The sequence below is a fragment of the Carlito syrichta genome, unplaced genomic scaffold (assembly GCF_000164805.1).
Source record: "Carlito syrichta isolate Samal-C Ts95f unplaced genomic scaffold, Tarsius_syrichta-2.0.1 Scaffold309115, whole genome shotgun sequence".
In the NCBI taxonomy this organism is placed as follows: Eukaryota; Metazoa; Chordata; class Mammalia; order Primates; family Tarsiidae; genus Carlito; species Carlito syrichta.
In genome coordinates this window covers 15,912-28,707 of record NW_007253211.1, presented here as the reverse complement: position 1 = coordinate 28,707, position 12,796 = coordinate 15,912, and the positions used below count along the sequence as shown (strand labels likewise).

The 12,796-nt window shown below is 45.6% G+C and overlaps 1 protein-coding gene across 2 annotated transcripts in view; it reads left to right on the top strand.

The window, feature by feature from the left end:
• SNRPC (small nuclear ribonucleoprotein polypeptide C) overlaps positions 1–12,796 on the top strand; it is a 35,668-nt gene that overhangs the window by 21,321 nt on the left and 1,551 nt on the right. For both annotated transcript variants that reach the window (XM_021716981.1, XM_008066817.1), the window contains 3 exons: positions 863–971; positions 4,656–4,745; positions 8,624–8,728. In XM_021716981.1, the coding sequence (XP_021572656.1) occupies positions 863–971; positions 4,656–4,745; positions 8,624–8,728 (304 nt within the window). The remainder of the gene's footprint in view (positions 1–862; positions 972–4,655; positions 4,746–8,623; positions 8,729–12,796) is intronic.

Sequence of the window (12,796 nt, the reverse complement as noted above, 5' to 3'; positions counted from 1 at the left end):
AAAAAAAAAAAAAAAAAGAATGAACGTGGCTCTGTTGCAGTACTATTTTTTACAAAAACAAGTGGCTGGTCCGTATGTCATAGTTTGCTGATCTCTGCTCCCAAGATAATACATTAATTACCGCAGTGTGAGCGGGGCTTGGTGGCTCAGCCTGTAATCCCACGCCTTGAGAGACTGAGGTGAGTGAATTGCCTGAGCCCATGGGTTCATGACCCGCCTGGACAACTTGGCGAGACCTCATCTCTACAATAAATCAAAAATCAGCCGAGCTCGGTGGCTCAGCCTATAATCCCGCACCTTTGGGAGGCTGAGGTGAGTGGATTGCCTGAGCCCGCAGGTTCGAGACCCGTCTGGACAGCTTGGCGAGACCTTATCTCTACAATAAATCAAAAATCAGCTGGGCATGGTAGCGCGTGCCTGTAGTTCCAGCTACTTGGAAGGCCGAGGCAGAAGGATTGCCAGAGCCCAGCAGGTCGAGGCTGCGGTGGCCAGAAGCGGCCATTGCACTCCAGCCTGGGTGACAGAGTGAGACCCCAACTCAAAAAAAAAAATCCGCTGGGTATGGTAGCGCACACCTGTAGTTGCAGCTAATTGGAAGACTGAGGCGGAAGGATCGCCGGAGCCCAACAGTTTGAGACTCGGGTGGCCGGGAGCGGCCACTGCACTCCAGTCTGGGTGACAGAGTGTGAGACTCCAACCCAAAAAAATTAAAAAATTACTGCAGTGTGTTTCTGGATAATGTTTATAAACGATGCTTTAGCAGCCAGCTAAAGCTGTTAATGCTAGCTGGGTTGCCTATATAAAGGTAAAGCTTTATAACATTTTTAGTTTTTATATCTGATGTGACCTTTCTGTTTTACAGCCATCTGTGAGAAAGACACATTGCAGTGGTAGGAAACACAAAGAGAATGTGAAAGACTACTATCAGAAATGGATGGAAGAGCAGGCTCAGAGCCTGATTGACAAAACAAGTATGTTTCAGTCTCTTGTTCTGATGTGGTAACGGACCCATTCTTTCTTGTCTCAGTATCTCTGTTGTTTTCCACAGAAGCAACTAACTCATTCTGAATGATAAATGGTGCATTTGGATATGTTGAATGAAGGAAGTGGAAGGTCATTGGTTTCCCAGGGATATAGAAACACATTGATATTAATTATTCAAGATAGAGCAATGAGAGATAGAGCAATAAGGTATTGCTTGGACTGGGAGGTGAGGCAGAGACAAGTGGATTTGCTCAATATTTCTCTAGTGACATGGACCAGATTTTGTAGCAGATTTATATAAAACCCCCTTTGTAGTGATACATAGATGTTAGATGTACTACTCCGTTCTAATAGGAAGAGGTTGGGGTGGGTTTGTGGTTCTCTAAATAGTGTGATAATATTTATTTAGCTTTCTTATTTGTAGTCCTCACAAAGAGAACTAATCAAAAAGAAACTAACTGATGTAACAAAATAGTCGGGATATGTCTGGACCCCTCTTGTACATCCCATACTCTTTGTTAGCTAGGAATATTCTGTTGTCCTGGTTTGTTTTTTCTGAGTTGGAGTCTCACTCTGTCGCTCAGACTGGAGTGCAGTGTCAAGCTCCCGGCCGCCGTAGCCTCGACCTGCTGAGCTCAGGCGATCCTCCCACCTCAGCCTTCCAAGTAGCCAGAACTACTGGCGTGTGCTACCATGCCCAGCTAATTTTTGATTTATTGTAGAGACGAGATTTCGCCAAGTTGCCTGGGTGGGTCTCGCATCCATGGGCTCAGGCAATCTACTTGCCTCAGCCTCCCAAAGTGCTGGGATTACAGCGTGAGCCACTGAGTCCAGCCTGAGCCCCCGAGTCTGGCCATCCTGGTTTGTTTGTTTGTTTTTTGAGTTGGAGTCTCACTCTGTCGCCCAGACTGGAGTGCAGTGGCCGCTCCCGGCAATCCACTCATCTCAGCCTCCCTAAGCGAGGGATTACAGGCTGAGCCACTGAGCCCAGCTCTCCTGGTTTGTTGAGTCCAAGGCACTGGTAGAAGGAGCTGTTACATTTTTACTTTAGATCTTCCTGGTATATTTGAATCACAGCCTTTCTGACTCATTGTACTCAGAGCTTTCAGGCAAGTGTGGACATTGTGGTTTTAAAGAAAAGCAAAACTATTATAAAATAGTTTTAAAAATGTAGAAAGACAAGTTTGATTAATGAATCTCTTATTCCTCTCTCCTACCTCCCACCTCCTGCCCCTCTTTGCCATAATACAGTAACAGTAGCAGTACTCTTCTTTTGCTTCTACCAGGGTTCTTACCCTTGGTAGTATTGACATTTAGGGTTGGATAATTCTTTGTTGTGGGAATCTGTGCATTGTAAAATGCTTAGCAGCATCCCTAGCATCTACCCTCCAGAGGCCAGTACCTACACTTAGTTGTGACTACTGAAAACGTCTCCAGGCATTGCCCAGTGTCTCCCAAAGAAATAAAATTGTGCCTGACTGAGAGCCGTTGAATATCTTCATCTACTCTTTTTCTCCTTCCTGAGTTATTATGGAGCAAATCCCAGACATTGTCCCATTTCATATGAAAAAATGAATGATGTTGTAATCTTTTTCCCCCTAGTTGAAAAGATGTTTGAAATTTCTTGACATTAAAAGATTAACAGGCTGGGCTCAGTGGCTCAGCCTGTGGATTTTCTGAGGCTGAGAGTTCGAGACCTACCTGGGCAACTTGGTGAGAACTCATCTCTACAATAAATGAAAAATAGTAGCCAGGCATGGTAGTGTGTGCCTGTAGTTCCTACTACGAAGGCTGAGTTGGAAGGATCACCAGAGCCCAGCAGATTGAGGCTACAGTGGCCGGGAACCTGCCGCTGCAGGTTTTTTTTCTTTTTCTTTTTCTTTTTTTTGAGAAAGCAGGATTTATTGAGAGGACAGAAAAGCTCTCACAGTGGGAGGGGACCTGAAGGGGTTGCCCTGTTTGCTTTTTTCCTTTAATCGGATCCCCATGAATTATCACTGATTAACTTGAGTTATTTGACCTCCTTTGCATTGGTGGGAGTGAAAGGGGATGGGCTGCAGACATCACTAAATTGGCAAGGGCTTACATCAGGAATAGAGTCTGTGAATATGTGTTTTCGTGTCTTACTTGTGACTCCTTTCCAAAACCAAATATAGATCTTCACTTTCTTTGTTTTCACTTGTTCCTCATATTATCAGAAAGAGAAATTAATAGTTGACTTTATTGAACTTTCTTTAAGATTATACTCTCCTTTAGGGCAGGCTCTTGCTTGAAATCTTTGTTTCTTCTGCATCTCCTAGCTCAGTGTATGTTTGTTTTTTTTTTCTTTGAGTTGGAATCAACCCAGTAGCCCAGACTGGAGTGCAATGGCCGCTCCTGGCCACCGCAGCCTCGCCTGCTGGGCTCCGGTGATCTTTCCGCTTCAGCCTTCCGAGTAGCTGGAATTACAGGCATGCGCTACCACGCCCGGCTGATTTTTTGATTTATTGTAGAGATGAGGTCTCGCTGCTTAGGCGGGTCTCAAACCCGCAGGCTCAGGCAGTCCACTCACCTCAGCCTCCTAAAGGCGTGGGATTACAGGCTAAGCCACCGAGCCCGGCAGTGTATTGATTTCAAAACTGATAAACCAACATGGTGTGTTGTTTTGACCCAGGACTGTGCACAGTAAGGAGAAAAATGGTCTTTGTGCATGTATCTTACATTTTTCAAGTAAAACTATGAATAACTTGAATTAGTTATAAACCACACCTACAGATTAAAGACCTCTCGTTTTTGGTAAAAGACATTGGTAGGTAGGAAATTTTCACTCCCTTCTCCCATAGTTAATTTTACTTTAGAAATGCTAGGTAAAAATAGCTTTAAAAACCTAAATTAAGTCGGACTTGGTGGCTCAGCCTGTAATTCCGTGCCTTTTGGAGGCTGAGGTGGGTGAATTGCCTGAGCCCGCGGGTTTGAGACCTGCCTGGGCAGCGAGACCTCATCTCTAAAATCAGAAAAATCAGCCGGGCGTGGTAGCACATGCCTACAATGCCGGCTACTTGGAAGGCTGAGGCAGAAGGATCGCCAGAGCCCAGCAGGTCGAGGCTGCGGTGTCTGGGAGCGGCCACTGCACTCCAGTCTGGGCGATAAAGTGAGACTCCAACTCAAAAAAAAAAACAAAACCTTAATTAGTAGACTAGCTAATTGCAGTTTTAGCTGGTGAATTCCTAAAAATGATTTTAAAACTGTAGAACTATGATGCAGTAAATTTAGATGAATACTTGCAAGAGTGAGGTAATTGAGCCAGGCGAGGTGGCTCATGCCTGTAATCCCAGTACTTTGGGCGAGAGAATTGCCTGAGTCCAGGGATTTGAGACCAGCCTGGGAAACTTGTCGAGACCTCGTCTCTACAATAAATTAAAAAAAGAAAAATTAGCTGGGCGTGGTGGTGTGTGCTTGTGGTTCCAACTATTTGGAAGACTGAGGTGGAAGGATCACTTGAACCCAGCAGTGGAGTCTGCGGTGGCCATCAACATGACACTGCACTTCAGCCTGGGTAAGACTCCTACTCAAAAAAAAGAAAAAGGTGAGGTAATTGGAAACATTAAAGGTATAAAAGATGTTGTTATTTTAGTAAATGGTGTTGGGTTTCTTATTTACTGTATGTTGTTTTCTCACCCTCTTCTTCACAGCTGCTGCATTTCAACAAGGAAAGATACCTCCTACTCCATTCTCTGCTCCGCCTCCTGCAGGAGCGATGATCCCACCTCCCCCTAGTCTTCGTAAGTTTAAAGTTTTTATCTTAAAGGATGTAATTGGGTAGATTATCCTTTGATTGGGTTAGATTATCTCACAGTTGACTTTCAAATGCTTATTGAATGAATACATAGATTGTAATAGAAAAGAACTTTATTTTTTTATTTTATTTTTTATTTTATTTTATTTTTTTTTGAGTTGAAGTCTCACTCTGTCGCCCAGACTGGAGTGCAGTGGCCGCTCCCCGCCACCGCAGCCTCGACCTGCTGGGCTCCGGCGATCCTTCTGCCTCAGCCTTCTGAGTAGCCGGAATTACAGGCACGCGCGACCACGCCCGGCTGATTTTTTGATTTATTGTAGAGATGAGGTCTTGCTGCCCAGGCGGGTCTCGAACCTGCGGGCTCAGGCAATCCACTCACCTCAGCCTCCCAAAGGCGTGGGATTACAGGCTGAATCACCGAGCCCGGCTAGGAACTTTATTTTTATTTTTTTTATTTTTTGAGTTGTAGTCTCACTCTGTCGCCCAGACTGGAGTGCAGTGGCTGCTTCTGGCCACCGCAGCCTCAACCTGCTGGGCTCCGGCGATCCTTCCGCCTCAGCCTTCTGCGTAGCCGGAATTACAGGCATGCGCTACCATGCCCAGCTGATTTTTTGATTTATTGTAGAGATGAGGTCTCACTGCCCAGGCGGGTCTCGATCCCGCAGGCTCAGGCAATCCACTCACCTCAGCCTCCCAAAGGTGCGGAATTACAGGCTGAGCCACCGAGCCCGGCTAATTTTTTTATTTTTTGAGTCGGAGTCTCACTCCGTCGCCCAGACTGGAGTGAAGGGGCACACTCCCAGCCACCACAGCCTCGACCTACTGGGCTCCAGCGATCCTTCCACCTCAGCCTTCCAAGTAGCCGGAACTACAGGCACATGTTACCACGCCCGGCTAATTTTTGATTTATTGTAGAGATGAGGTCTTGCCAAGTGACCCGGGTGGGTCTCGAACCCACGGGCTCAGACAATCCACTCACCTCAGCCTCCCAAAGTGCTGGGATTACAGGCTGAGCCACCAAGCCTGGCCTAAAACAACTTTAATGGTATAATTTATAAATAACTTCAGAGTTAACTTCTTATTGCATTATTACTAGAGTACTATATTTGTGGCATCCCAAGTGTGAGTCTAGAACAGATTCAAATGGAAAGCTCAGAATGAACCTGTGAATAGATGAGTAATATATGAACAGGAGTTGCTGAGTACATTAAATTACTTACTGCTATGAACACAGCACTGGAGGACTGAAAAAGCTGATAAATGCTTTGGTCTTTCCTCTTACTTTATAACTCACTTAACACCAAAAAATTTGCCTTGTGAAATATAAGAATTGGACAATTGAAACTGGATTGGGCTGGGCAAGGTGGCTCATGCCTATAATCCCAGCACTTTTGGAGGCTGAGGTGAGAGGATTGCCTGAGCCCACAGGTTCAAGACCAGCCTGGGCAACTTGGAAAGACCTCATCTCTACAATAAATCAAAAAATCAGCTGGGTGTTGTGTTGTGTACCTGTGGTTCCAGCTACTTGGCAGGCTAAAGTGGAAGGATCACCTGAGTCTAGTAGGTCAAGGCTGCGGTGGCTGTTAGCATGCCACTGCACTCCAGCCTGGGCAACAGAGTGAGACTCTACCAACTCAAAAAAAAAAAGGAAAGAGGATTGCCTGAGTCCAGGGGTTTAAGCCCAGCCTGAGCAACAGGGTGAGATCTCATCTCTACAATAAATAAAAAGAGTTAGCCGGGCAGGGTGGTGCACACCTATGGTTCTGGCTACTTAGAAAGCTGAGGCAAAAGGATCACCTGAGCCTAGCAGATTGAGGCTGTGGTAGTCATGAGCATGCCACTGTACTCCAGCCTGGGTGACAGAGAGTAAGACTTTGACTCAAAAAAAAATAAAAAAAGAAGCCGGTCTCGGTGGCTCAACCTGTAATCCTGTACCTTTGGGAGGCTGAGGTGAGTGAATTGCCAGAGCCTGCAGGTTCAAGACCCACCTGGGCAAGTTGGTGAGACCTCATCTCTACAATAAATCAAAAATGAGCCGGGCATGGCAGTGCACGTCTGTAGTTCCAGCTACTTGGAAGGCTGAGGTGGAAGGATCGCTGGAGCCCAGCAGGTTGAGGCTGTGGTGGCCGGGAGCGGCCACTGCATTCCAGTCTAGGCGACAGAGTGAGACTCCCAACTCAAAAAAAAAAAAAGAAAGTGCATTGGGTTGGACATGGTGGGTCATGCCTATAATCCCAGCACTTTGGGAGGCTGAAGTGGGAGGATCGCTTGAAATCAGGAATTTGAGACCAGCCTGGGTAACATAGTGACACCCCATCTCTTTAAAAAAAAAAAAAAAAAAAAACCAAGCTTGACAGGTGTGAATGGCATGGCCCTGTAGTCCAAGCTACTTGGTAGGCTGATCGTTGGAACCCAGAAGTTGGAGGCTGCAGTGAACTATGATAGCACCACTGTACTCCCGCATGGGTGACAAAATGATACCCCCATCTCTAAGTTTTTTTAAATTAAAAAATAGAAAAGCCGGGCTCAGTGGCTCAGCCTGTAATCCTGCGCCTTTGGGAGGCTGAGGTGAGTGGATTGTCTGAGCCCGCGGGTTCGAGACCTCCCTGGGCAACGAGACCTCATCTCTACAATAAATCAAAAAAATAAGCCGGGGGTGGTAGCGCATGCCTGTAATTCCGGCTACTCGGAAGGGTGAGGCGGAAGGATTGCCAGAGCCCAGCAGGTCGAGGCTGCGGGGGCCGGGAGCGGCCACTACACTCCAGTCTGGGCGACAGAGTGAGACTCCAACTCAAAAAAAAAAATAAAATAAAATAAAAAATGTGGAGTGCATCATGGGTTTCTGCATTCGGGGGATGTTTGTTGTTTCTGCTTGGCAGACGGGAGGAGGTTGAGTATTGTACTAGGTCATAAGTTCTTTAGCTCTCCCATAAGGGTTCAGATTGAAATTGAATTCAGAAACCTAAACTCAGTCTTGTACATAATCATGGATATAAGTACAGAAATAGACTCTTTGTAATAGCTGTGCACTGATGTAAGTGGACCACTCATCTCCTGCCATCAGGCCATAGCCCATAGGAATTCTACAATTACTTTTTGCTCTTACTCCACCTTGTTGAACTGGAACTCAACTCATTATTATTATTATTATTGCTACATTGAGTCAGAGTCTTACTCTGTTGCCTAAGCTGGAGTGCAGTGGCACACTTACAGCTCACCAGTCTTGATCTCCTGGGCTTAGGCAAGACTTCCGCCTCAGCCTCCCGTGTAGCTGGGACTAGAGGTCTGCACCACCATGCCTAACTAATTTTTTGATTTCTTTTAGAGATGAGGTCTTACTATGTTGCATAAGCTGATCTTTTTTTTTTTTTTTTGAGTTGGAGTCTCACTCTGTCATCCAGACCAGAGTGCAGTGGCGCAGTAGCACACTCAAAAGCCACCTCATTGTCGACCAGCTGAGCTCTGGCGATCCTTCTGCCTCAACCTTCCAAGTAGCTGGAACTACAAGCACATGCTACTATGCCTGGCTAATTTCTTTTGATTTATTGTAGAAATGGGGTCCCGCCAAGTTTTCTGGGCTGGTCTTGAATCCGTGGGCTCAGGCAATCCATTTGCCTCAACTTCCCAAAGGACTGGGATTACAGGCTGAGCCACTGAGCCCCGCCTATTCTTGCTTTTTAGTTATAAAGAAATGTTTTGTGGTATGTGGTTTTCTTTTGTGGGACTCCTGTTATAAAAAGAAACAGTAACAGCTCCATTGTTTCAGAATTTGAACCAGTTCATGAGTCCTTATTAGTTTCATTGAGAAGAGAAAACGTCAGTATATAAATATACCCTAATCACAGACTTCATCCTTTATTTCAGCGGGTCCTCCTCGCCCTGGTATGATGCCAGCACCCCATATGGGGGGCCCTCCCATGATGCCAATGATGGGACCTCCTCCTCCTGGGATGATGCCAGTGGGACCTGGTATGTCTGAATGTCTTTCTTTCTGGTTTGCTTCATTGTGTTTTAGTTTTCCAGTTAAATGGAATTTTAAATTTACTGTCTAAATGTATCGTGCAACAGATTAAATCTGATTAATCATTAAAGATAAAGAAAATAAATATTTGCTTTCTGAGTATAATGACATTGTGCTACTAAAAACTTCTCCCTTCCTCCTGTTTCCTTCCCTTACCCTGATTTTTGGCCATTTGTAATGAAGAGAAGAGTAGAAGAGTTTGTTCCATTTGGGCTGAGAGGAAGGGTAGATATGACCTCTCAGTTTTGGTTAGGAGCAGAGCTATGTCCTGTGGCTGATTACATCTTTCAGGTTAACTAGGCCAAATCAGTATATGAAAAAGACCCGGTAGTTGTTTTTTTTTCATTTTTTAAAAATAGGGTCTTACTGTTTTTTTTTTTGAGTTGGAGTCTCACTCTGTTGCCCAGACTGGAGTGCAGTGGCTGCTCCTGGCCACCGCAGCCTCGACCCACTGGGCTCCGGCGATCCTTCTGCCTCATCCTTCCAAGTAGCTGGAACTACAGGCATGCGCCACCATGCTCAGCTAATTTTTTGATTTATTGTAGAGATGAGGGCTCGCTAAGTTGCCCAGGCTGGTCTCAAACCCATGGGCTCAGGCAGTCAAGAGACTGGGATTATAGGCGTGAGCCACTGCACCCGCTCCAGGCTGAGTTTTTTAAATTCAGCCTCGGGGAAAAAAATGTTACACTTCAAACATTTTATTTTGTTATTTTTATTTATTATTTATTTTGAGTCAGTCTCACTGTTGCCCAGGGAGGAGTGAGTGGTGTACTCAGGGCCACCGCTGCCTTATCCTGCTGAGCTCAGGTGATCCTTTTGCCTCAACCTTCCAAGTAGTTGGAACCACAGGCATGCACCATTGCCCCCAAATAATTTTTTGATTTATTGTAGAGACAACGTTTCACCATGTTGCCCAGGCTGGTCTTGAGCCTGGGGGCTCAGGCAATCCTCTTGCCTCTACCTCTCAATGTGCTGGGATTACAGGAGTGAGCCACTATGCCTGGCAAACATTTTATTCTGTTGTAAACAAATGTGAGTTAATTTGTACATCTTTCTGCTATGTGGGCAGGACCTTTGCTTTGAGAATCTGCTGATTAGAACACCCTGTATTTCTATTTTTTTGAGTTGGAGTCTCACTCTGTCACATAGACTGGGGTGCTGTGGCCGTTCCCAGCCACCGCAGCCTCAACCTGCTGCGCTCCAGCGATCCTTCTGCCTCAGCCTTCCAAGTAGCTGGAACTACAGGTGCGCGCTACCACACCCGGCTAAGTTTGACTTATTGTAGAGGTCAGGTCTCACCAGGTTGCCTAGGCGGGTCTCGAACCGGTGGGCTCAGGCAATCCACTCACCTCAGCCTCCCAAAGGTGCAGGATTACAGGCTGAGCCACCAAACCTGGTTTGTATTTCTTGCATAAGCCGTAACTATTATACTTCCTTTACCAACTTTAGTTTCATTTTCTTTGAAGTAGTCAGACACCTTGCGATATAATCTAGTTCAATCTCTTGTGATTATATTTGGGAGCATTTTGGTGGTATGATTTGCCTGAGTCTTTCTAAGTATCAAGTTAGTTTTAATAGAAATAATTTTGTTTTCATACTCAGGTTTTATTGGTTTGCAGAAAATTAGAGTATGAGTTATAACTGAATTAATCAGATTTGGGACAGATGTGACTGATGCCTACCAGACAAGTTTCAAAGTCCATTAATGTAGCTTCCTAATAGAAGTATTCAGTATGACTGCTCTGGGTGTCATTTAGAAGAGTGGAAGAGTATTCGCCAGACGCATTGGCTCGAACCTATAATCCAAGCATTTTGGGAGGTGGAGGCAAGAGATTGCCTGAATCCAGGTGTTTGAGATTAGCCTGGGTAAAATGGCGAGACCTTGTCTCTATAATCAATAAAAAAATTAGCCGGGCATGATGGTGCATGTCTGTGGTTCCAGCTACTTGGAAGGCTGAGGTGGAAGGGTCACCTGAGCCCAGCAGGTCAAGGCTGTGGTGGCTGTGAGCGTGCTACCGCACTCCAGCCTGGGCAACAGAGTGAGACTCTAACTCAAAAAAAAGAAGAGAAGAGTATAGATAGTGTTCCTGCCTTACTGTTTTGTGAACCCAAAACACAGTCATAATGATTTAGATGACTTTCATATCCTTAAATCAGGGTCACAAATTCAGATTCCTGAGGGGTTAGAGATTCGGTCATCCAGGGACTGAATGACTCATCTAATGGTTTCTAGAACTTATTGTCAGCTTATAGTTGATATTTGCTAATACAGGCTTGGTGTCACAGTTCTCCTGAATTTGTATTTTGTCTTTTTGAACCAGGATAAAAATCATAAGACTGTTCGTGTGAAAATAATTGAGCAGTTGGGTGGAGAGGGATAGGAATTATTGAGGGGATATAGATAAAGTTCTCCATGGGTAAGTAATTGTTGAGGCTGGATATGGATACATAGATGTTCATTATATATATATATTTTTAAACTATTCTTGGGTGTGTTTGAACATTTTTTTTTTCTGAGTTGGAGTCTCACTCTGTCATCCAGACTGGAGTGCAGTGGCTGGGCCTGGCCACCGTAGCCTCAACTGCTGGGCTCCGGCAGTCCTTCCGCCTCAGCCTCCCGAGTAGCCGGAATTACAGGCGTGCGCTACCACGCCCGGCTAATTTTTTGATTTTAGTGTAGAGATGAGGTCTCACCAAGTTGCCTAGGTGAGTCTTGAACCCGCGGGCTCAGGCAATCCACTCACCTCAGCCTCCCGAGGCACATGGGATTACAGGCTGAGCCACTGAGCCTGGCTGAACATTTTCATATTAAAATGTGTAAAAGAAAAAGGCCGGGCGTGGTGGCTCACTCCTATAATCCCAGCACTTTGGGAGGCTGAGGTGAGAGGATTGTCTGGGCTCACAGGTTCAAGACTAACCCGGGCAACTTGATGAGATTTCATCTCTACAATCAGCCAAAAAATTAGCCGGGCTTCCTGGCTCATGTCTGTAGTTCCAGCTATTTGGAAGGTTGAAGCGGAAAGATTGCCTGAGTCCATCAGGTCTAGGCTTCGGTGGCCATGATCATACCATTGCACTCCAGCCTGGGCGACAGAGTGAGACTCCAACTCAGAAAAGAAATGAGAGTCTAGGCTTTTATATGAAATCCCAATTTTGTCGACTAATTCAAATTAAATTCACTATGGAGACCAAAGTAAACACAAGTTTTCAGGTGCCTACTTTTTTTTGTTTTTTTGAGTTGGAGTTTCACTCTGTCGCCTAGACTGAAGTGCAGTGGCACGCTCCCAGCCACCGCAGCCTTGACCTGCTGGGTTTCACTGATTGTTCTGCCTCAGTCTTCCAAGTAACTGGAACTACAGGCGCGCGCTACCACTCCTGGCTAATTTTTTATTTACTGTAGAGACGAGGTCTGGCCACGTTGTCCGGGCAGGTCTTGAACCTGCGGGCTCAGGCAGTCCGCTTGCCTTGGTCTCCCAAAGCGCTGGGATTACAGGCTGAGCCACCAAACTCAGCTAGGTGCCCACTTTTTAATCTTTGGTCTACGTCAGTTTCTTCTAAGAAATACTTAAGTATAGATTATGTTAAGCTTGGGCTTTTATTTTGTATTTAGAAATTTAGTGTTCTTTGTTCCTGTTGAAATTGGTCTTTAAAAAATTCTGTACCTGTTGGATTTTGTGTCTTTGCATATTCTTGTGTTTCACTTTTTGTGATGGGGTGTATTCAGTTTTGAATATAGCTTCCTTTTGAACCATTTGCCACAAGCCTTTAATTTAATAAGAATGGCTCGGTGGCTCAGCCAGTTATCCCGCGCCTTTGGGAGGCTGAGGCGAGTGGATTGCCTGAGCCTGTAGGTTCGAGACCCGCCTGGGCAATAAAAAATTAGCCGGGCGTGGTAGCATGCACCTGTAATTCTAGCTACAGGTGGAAGGATCGCCAGAGCCCAGCAGGTCGAGGCTGCGGTGGCCGGGAGTGGCCACTGCACTCCAGTCTGGGCAACAGGGTGAGACTCCAACTCA